General features: G+C 31.9%; 1 protein-coding gene across 1 annotated transcript in view; it reads left to right on the top strand.

Annotated features, from left to right (window-relative positions):
* The window catches only part of LOC106463847 (calpain-9-like), a gene marked incomplete at its 3' end in the record, with an annotated part of 49,321 nt that extends 41,255 nt beyond the window's left edge, over positions 1-8,066 (top strand). Inside the window, exons 8-12 of the mRNA XM_022391465.1 lie at positions 836-1,008; positions 3,341-3,501; positions 4,516-4,721; positions 5,714-5,786; positions 8,031-8,066. Of these exons, the coding sequence (XP_022247173.1) occupies positions 836-1,008; positions 3,341-3,501; positions 4,516-4,721; positions 5,714-5,786; positions 8,031-8,066 (649 nt within the window). The remainder of the gene's footprint in view (positions 1-835; positions 1,009-3,340; positions 3,502-4,515; positions 4,722-5,713; positions 5,787-8,030) is intronic.
* Positions 8,067-8,553: the final 487 nt, after the last annotated feature.

Raw genomic sequence — 8,553 nt, 5'->3', positions numbered from 1 at the left:
AAATTTATAAATATTCCTGGTCAAATATCTGATGTGTCCCGATTAATAAGTGTTATAACAATCACAGTTATAGCTTTCGAAGTTTATATCACACCAACTACATCAAACCAATAATAGATACTGTTTTTAGGCGCGTCGCGTTGTTTATATTTATAGGCGTGTGGAGAGTTTCTCGAAACTTCAGGTTATGCAATAATAGAAACGCTACACTAGCGTTTACGTACACACGTATATTGTTGATTCTTACACTCGATAATCTCCTATAACTTTAGAAAATATGCAGAAGTTTCGCAATACAGATTTAACAGTATAAGTTATGTACATTTTTAAATATAAATTTAATTTAAACAAACATCGATATTAACTAAATATATAATAGTAAATCCGTCACACTACATACTAAAGTGCTCTCATATGGAGCGTAACACAACGAAAAGAAGTGGCCAAGAGAAAACAGTAGTAACCTAACGAAAACAATTGTTAATCCAACAAATAGTAATGACAACTCAATAAAAAACAATGATAATCAAACAAAAAACATTGATAATTCCAAAAATAAGAGTGGTAATAATCTAACAAAAATTAGTGTTACTCAAACACAAAGTAATAATACTCCACAAAAAAGTTATAATACCAAAAATACTGTGATAGCCTAACATATATTTTTTTTTTTTCAAATAAATATCTCTGACCGTTTTTCAGTTTAGTTTTCCGGAAAAGACATTTTGTGAATTTTATAAAACCACTTCTCAATATTTAATATAATAAGTAAAATATAACGTTAAATATGTAAAACTGGGATATTTTTACAATTACACCATCTCTCTTGTTGCAGGATGTCATTTGACGATTTTCTGAAGAACTTTACCCATTTATATTTGATTCACATTGGACCAGATGACTGGATGCAAGAAAATTCCTTACATAATAAGCGACCATGGCGAGCAGTACTCGCCAGAAGGCGCTGGCGTTCAGGTTTTAACGCTGGCGGTGGTCCCCTGTATAGAGGTTTGTTTTGTTTTGTTTTTTCTCTATTTATAATTATTAACACTTATTGTTAGGATTAATACTTTCAGTTCTGCAGGAAATAATATATTTATCAAAAAAGTCAAAATGATAGAAACTTAACAGCTATTGTTTCAGCCATGGATTTTATATCATATTTTTAGTAGCTATTTTCATCGTTACAGTAACCTCCACAGATAATTAGCATTAACCTTCTTTTTATACCTATTCGTAATTTGACTTAAATATAAATACATAATATTGTATTATTAATTCTTACTCTAATTCTGATTTATAAATTACTTAAATGAAGTAGATAATAATTACAATTCATTTACTTAATTTAGCTCACAATAACGCCTCGATCACTACTATGTCTATTGTATTCCAATAGGACTGATGATCGTGGTATTGAGGAAAAGGCCTCGTCGGCACTGAATATAGTAGACATAGTATGACTGACATATTATTACATATTTTAATTTGCTTTTGCTGAGAAGTTCTTTGAAATGCTGGTGAAAGAATTATGAAAATGCAGTATGGTATTATTTTTCTATGTCGAATTAGTTTAGTTTCAAAGATGTTCATCACGTGCTACCTCGCGCATCATGGTACTAATACGTATCACTATTGAAACTGTGATTTATCTCAATTTCTTTCCTGAAAATTATTTTGCCAAGTTTTATGAGCTGTCAATGGAAGGTGCAACGTGAAATGCAGGAATTTTTCATTTCAGATGCATATCTAGAAATCAGTCTAGAAGCATAGATACACAGCTTTATTTTATTTTAAAGCATTGAGTTCAACATGTGGACTGAGTTAACTATGATCTTACTCTCCTGTTTTTTCTTGGTTTTGAGGCAAAGTTTCGAGCTACTTCTCAAGTTCTCCATCAGATCTGTAAGACAGAAGCGTGGCGCCCCCGGTGGTACAGTGTGTCTGTTTCGATACCTGTGGTGAGCAGAGCACAGAGACCATTGTGTAGCTTTATGCTTAATAACAAACAACAACAGGGGCGTGGCTTCATAGAGTAAGCTTCAGCTGTCAAGAATTTCATTGAAAAGGCTGTTGAATCATGTGTTTGTTAAGTTTCTGTAGAATACGGTTCCATATATTGCTAGTTTTTAGGTCTTGGTTTCGGTTGACTTTATATATTTATTTCTAAAATCTTTAATTTTCTTAAGTTTTCAATATTATACTGTATATAAACTCGTGCTCTTGTTCCATCACAATATGTGTTCTGTGCTGTAAGAATGATCAGCTATGGAAGATATTTCTAGGTGTAGGAGTTTTTGTATCAAAGTGTTCTCTTAGTTTCTGATCGATAGCTCTACTGTTTCTCCTCTGTAGGTTTCACTGCAGCTGTAGAAAACAATGTAAACCATATGTTTTCACTTCTTGGTATTACTAGGTTGTTTAGTTCTTGTCCAAATATTTCGAAGATTTTGTCAAATTTTAAACAAACTCTGATTTTGAAGTTCCAAAACGTTTTTCTGAGTTTGTAGTTTAAATTAAGTAGTATAGGTAGGAAGTTAGAGTTGAAAGGTCTTCGGAGAATTCAGTGAGAAGCCCTTAGATTTTGGTGACTGTTTAATGAACTGCTTAGGGTAAACGCTAGCTTGAAAGGTCTTTTGATGAGGCAGATTTCTTGTTTTAAACTTCGGATGACACAAGCTGAAAGTCCTTAAATTGAAAATGCGTGGTGATAAAGCAACAGAAGGTGAGTTCCATACTGGAATCAACAGAATGGTTGGTTCACAGGTTTAAGTGAGAGTTCATTTCTAGCCCGTTACTTTGTCCCTGTACTGTTGTTGTTGTTTTCTTAGTGCAGATATACATAATTGATTATCTTCACTCTGTTCACTGCGGAAAATCTAACCCTGTATGTTTGCATTGTAAGTCCGTAGGTTTACCATTGACCCACAAGGGAACGTCCCTACACTAAATAAAAAAGACAGTTTTCAACAGCGCAGATAGCTTTGCGCGAAATTCAAAACAAACAAAAAGTGGCAAATTCAACAACTTTTGTCTCAGAACTTAAATACATTTCAATCCATTCAGGATGTATTTTTGTCAGTTTCGATGTTACCAACATGTCTTTTAACACACCAATTCCTGATTCACTCAGAGTCATCAGACAGAAATTAAACCTGCTAAAACAGCTGATGGGCTTTCTGTAAAGACCGCGCTGCTGTCTTACAATCTGTTTTTCTTGACAAAATATATTCCTGATGAAGAACTCAACAATAAACCTGAAACTTCGTCTCGAAATTTAGAAATTATATATATATATTATTTATGATACTTTAAAACCATTTGTTTTTTCCATGTCCAGAAACGACAGCGATGAATCCACAGTTCCACATCCATATACCAAAAAACGGAGCAAAGAAGTGTCACGTGGTTGTTTCTGTAACTCAACATTACACGCCTGGACAAGTGACAGAAGACGGCAAAAAAAATGCATTTTATCCTATAGGCTTTACTGTGTATGAGGTTAGTGTTCAGGATACAATCATTGTTTTCACCGGTTCTTTGTATTTTCATATTTTTATCTCACGTGGTATTGGATGTCAAATGAAACTGGACATAGCAAGTAAGGTATTAATCCTGCAAAACAGAATTTGTCTGTAAAGTACGAAAAAATATAAACTTAACCAGAAAAAAAACGAAATTAGATGCAGCTGTTTTACTAAGAAGAAGAAAAAAACCTTTACTGCCTCCGTCAAAAGTTAAATGTGGCACGGGAAAATGTGTTCAGAGTAAATAAAACTATTTTCCCTTTATCTGAGGTCGCTTCCCTGGAGTGAAAACAGACTACTGTACTTGATAAAAAAAAAAGCTATTAAAATATCTTCATGGAACAAAAACAATACAAATCTGTTTAGAACTAACTTCAGTTAGAATTAAGTTACAATCTCAATCCTCTACAGAAGCTTCCCACAACGATAAGTCATCAAATCAGCCATGTTAATTGAAAATGAAAGGTAGATTTTTTTTTATATTTCTCTATCTTCAAGTGTTTAAAAATTAAACTTGATACCAACATAATGTAATTCACATCATAACAACTTTTATTTTCATGCAATTTGATAATATACATAGCGTCACAACCACTACTGTGTTTTTGTATCCTAGCTAGTCTGGTGAGTTCTAGTATTGCCGAAAGGCCTCGTCGGCACTGGATATGACAGATATGGTGTGGTTGACATGTTTTTATACATTCTTTGTTTTTGCTCTTACGTTCTTAGAATTAATATATAACCAGTATATCTGACTACCTGCTGGCACCAACTCAACAAATTATCCTATAAGGAGGTCAGATGTGAAAATAAACAAATCCTGGGTTAAGCCTCCAAAAGTGTGAGACAGATCCTAACGACAAAATTAGTAAAGCTCAAAATTGAACACAGAAGCTGCAATTTCATTATTTGTTTAACATTTTACGCCTGTTTGCTTAAATTAATAAACAATGAAAACTTTGTAAAATGTGCGATTTATTTTATATAGGTTCCACCTAATATGGCACGTGTTACAACTCAGTTTCTCCTCACACATCAACCTTTGGATGTCACTACTCATTCGATTTCCAGAGAGACTGTAACCTTTTTTACACTACCCCCTGGTGATTTTGTTATTGTTCCTTGTACAGAAAATCCAAACTGTGAAACTAGGTTTCTTCTCCGTATACTAACGGACGAACAAAGTAACATATGGTAAGCATAATGGACGCTTTTTCTTTTAGATTGCTGTTGTGGTTGTAGCATAGCCGTAAGATGTAAAGAAACTAATAAAATAGTCTAATTAATGGCGCAGGTTTTCAACTATGTTAGCTTTTTGGTATCTTAACAGACTTTACTGTTACTTGTTTTAACGTTTGTTATATCTTACACTGACTTTACTGCAACTTATTTCAAATTTTATTGCATCTTACACAATCTGTACTGTAACTTGTTTTAACTTTTATTGCATCTTACACTGACTTAACTGTAACTTGTTTGAAATTTTTATTGCATCTTACATAGACTTTACTGTAAATTGTTTTAACTTCCATTGCATCTTACACTGACTTTACTGTAACTTGTTTGAAATTTTTATTGCATCTTACATAGATTTTACTGTAACTTGTTTTAACTTTTATTATATTATATCTTACACGGAACTTACTGTAATTTGTTTTAACTATTACTCCATATAGTTTAAATTTTTGTTGAAATTAGTGTTTAATCTTACTTCAATTCCTCTTAACAAATAAAGAAATGTCACAGACAAATATTTAGCAAAACATGATATGTAATAATGTAATAATATGTAATAATAGCAAAAAACGTCTAAAAGTTTATAATTTTCAAGTGTTTTGGTCAATGGAGTACTTCAATGTAAAATACAGATATGTTAATGAGAACTAAGGGACTCTGTTTATTCGGAAAATACATCCAGAGATAGAATAAAGAAAAAATATATTTGAAATTATTAACTTCTTATCAAATCAAGATATTTACATAGATCATAATTAAAAATTTAATTATTTAGAGCTTTTGTGTTAACACTGAGATTATTGTAAAACCAAGTCTAATAAATGATTAAACAAGATTCGTATTTAAAAAACCTGTATAGAAAAAATATGTGTCTGGTGCAACTTTGAACTCTGTGGTGTATGAGGTAATAACGCGACATTTTTACCAATATTTTCAAATTAACATTACAGGGAAGTTAACGAAGACAACCTTATATACCGTGACCTGAACTTTAGTAAACCTGGTGAACTCATAACAACAGAGGTGGTTTGACCTTTTTTCATTTTCGTATTTTTTGTCGAATGCCAGTTAAATAACATATATTAAAGAAGTAATTTTACACAAGCTGGGTTAGTTAATATTTTAGTAGTCTGTCTTTTACAGCAACATATAATTTTAGTCGACACAGTATAACGAAGATAACGGGAAAGTTTAGTAACAAAATGCGCAACATTTTAAACCTTAAAGTATTTACAGTGGTGAAAAAAAAATATTGCGTCTCCCAATTCTTATCACACTTTTCTTGGATCCTATAGTTGTTTACGAGATTGTGTATTGTGAAAGTGTCAGAACTGGTTTAAAACAGTTATGGACATTATGTAGTGTAAGCTGACTCATATTTCAGTCATTCAAACACATCTCTATTAAGAAACCAATTGTGACAAACGTATTACAGCAGATGATCAACAAATACTTGACAGATACGAAGATGTTCTATGAATAAGAAAACCTAGATTTAAAGATAACACCACTAATGTAATTGACAAAAAAAGTGATCACCGAGTCTGTTTATTGTATTAATATTTGGTTGTGTCTCCTCTGGCCTTGATAACTGATTTGCGTTGTCATGGCATAAAGTGAATTTAGGCAGGGGTGAGTTCATGGTGCCACACGCGGATTAGGGTTTCGTGCAGTTCCAAGGTAATTCTCGTTTTTTTTTCTCTTGCATTTTTCGATAGGGTTAAAATTTGGGCAGTTGCCTGGCCAGCGTAATGTCTTTATCCTCTCCCTTCGAAGATAGCCCTTCACTTGAAGCAATGAAATAAAACCTAAGGTTTCTTTTCAATACGCGTATAGTGAAATTTCCCGCTTTGTATCACGTCTACTGCATAGAGTCCATGAATATTACCAACGATTTCGGCTCTGCGTTATGGATCAGAGTCATCCTGGAATGTTCACTGATCTGCTTTACTGAAGTGATCCCGAATTGTTAGCTTTAACTGGGACTCGTAGATCTCGGTGTAGCAGATAAACTTCTAAACTAACTCTCAGTAACAACCTCCACTTATAGCCAAAAATACCAGCTGATGCAATACCCAGACAGCCTATAAAGCTGCTGATGTAATAATTAAACATTATTGCGCAATCAATGAAACACATCTGTACCTACATTCATAAGGGTCTCAAAACAGACGATGATTCCGAAGAAAATAGTGAAAAAATTGGGTGATGCTATAAATTTCCCCACCACTTTAGTAACATAACATATTGGTTTTAATGTTTGAAATGTTTAGTAACATAATAAATAAAGTATTGATCGTTGAAATGTTTAGTAATATAATACATAACGAAGTGTTTAGTAACATAATACATTGGTTTTAATGTTTGAAATGTTTAGTAACATAATAAATAAAGTATTGATCGTTGAAATGTTTAGTAATATAATATATAACGAAGTGTTTATTGACATAATCGATAACGTTTTAATCTTTGAAGGGTTTATTGACATAATCGATAACGTTTTAATCTTTGAAGTGTTTATTGACATAATAGATAACGTTTTAATCATCTTTGAAGGGTTTATTGACATAGAAGATATCGTTTAATCCTTAAAATGTCTAATAATATTATAAATGATAAGTGACTTTTTGATCTTCAGTGATTCATAAACATGTTTTATTTAAAACGATTATTATCATTACAATAGTAGTACACGTGTAAAAACACATTTTTTCGTATAGTATACATGAAAAAACACATATTGTTGTATAGTACACTTGTAAAAACACATTTTGTCGTATAATACACTTGAAAAAACACATATTGTTGTATAGTACACTTGTAAAAACACATTTTGTCGTATAGTATACATGAAAAAACACATATTGTTGTATAGTACACTTGTAAAAACACATTTTGTCGTATAATACACTTGAAAAAACACATATTGTTGTATAGTACACTTGTAAAAACACATTTTGTCGTATAATACACTTGAAAAAACGCATATTGTTGTATAGCACACTTGTAAAAATACATTTTGTCGTATATTACACTTGAAAAAACACATATTGTTGTATAGTACACTTGTAAAAATACATTTTGTCGTATAGTACACTTGAAAAAACACATATTGTTGTATAGTACACTAATAAAAACACATTTTGTTGTATAGTACACTTGTAAAAACACATTTTGTCGTATAGTACACTTGTAAAAATACATTTTGTCGTATAGTACACTTATAAAAACACATTTTGTTGTATCTGATTTATTCATCTTTTTTAGAATGGGCATAATATTATCACGAGGATCATGCACAAGGTACGTGAATATGTTTTGTTTTACATTGTCTTTAATTTGTTTGTTTGAAGTTAAGGACAAAGCTACACAATGGGCGAGCCTCCACGAGTATCGAAACCCGATTTCTACAGTTGTAAGTTCGCAGACATACCGCTGAGCCGCTGGGGGGGCCTTTAATTAGTATATATATTTATTTATTTGGTCTTCATCGAAACAAACAGTATTCCAATTCTAGTTTTCTTTTTACTTTAGATTTATTTGTTTTTACTGCCCTTTTTATGTACAATATGTGCTAGCTTTACAACTCTCTTGAAGGATATCTTAAATTGATTATTTGCCTATTCTTACGTTTTTTATAAGCGACTCTTTAATCTTTCCATTATTTTAAAGTTTCTGAATATTTTTCTTCGTGTTCTTTTAACTCTCATGTGTCTGGTGCATCTGAATTTCCCTTGTTCGTGTTCATTTCGATAATGTCTCATTGGTACAAAATTCTCTGATTGTTTAC

Source organism: Limulus polyphemus, unplaced genomic scaffold (assembly GCF_000517525.1).
Source record: "Limulus polyphemus unplaced genomic scaffold, Limulus_polyphemus-2.1.2 Scaffold1500, whole genome shotgun sequence".
Lineage (NCBI taxonomy): Eukaryota > Metazoa > Arthropoda > Merostomata > Xiphosura > Limulidae > Limulus > Limulus polyphemus.
Note: the sequence above shows the minus strand (reverse complement) of the source record. Positions and strands in the feature narration are given on the sequence as shown.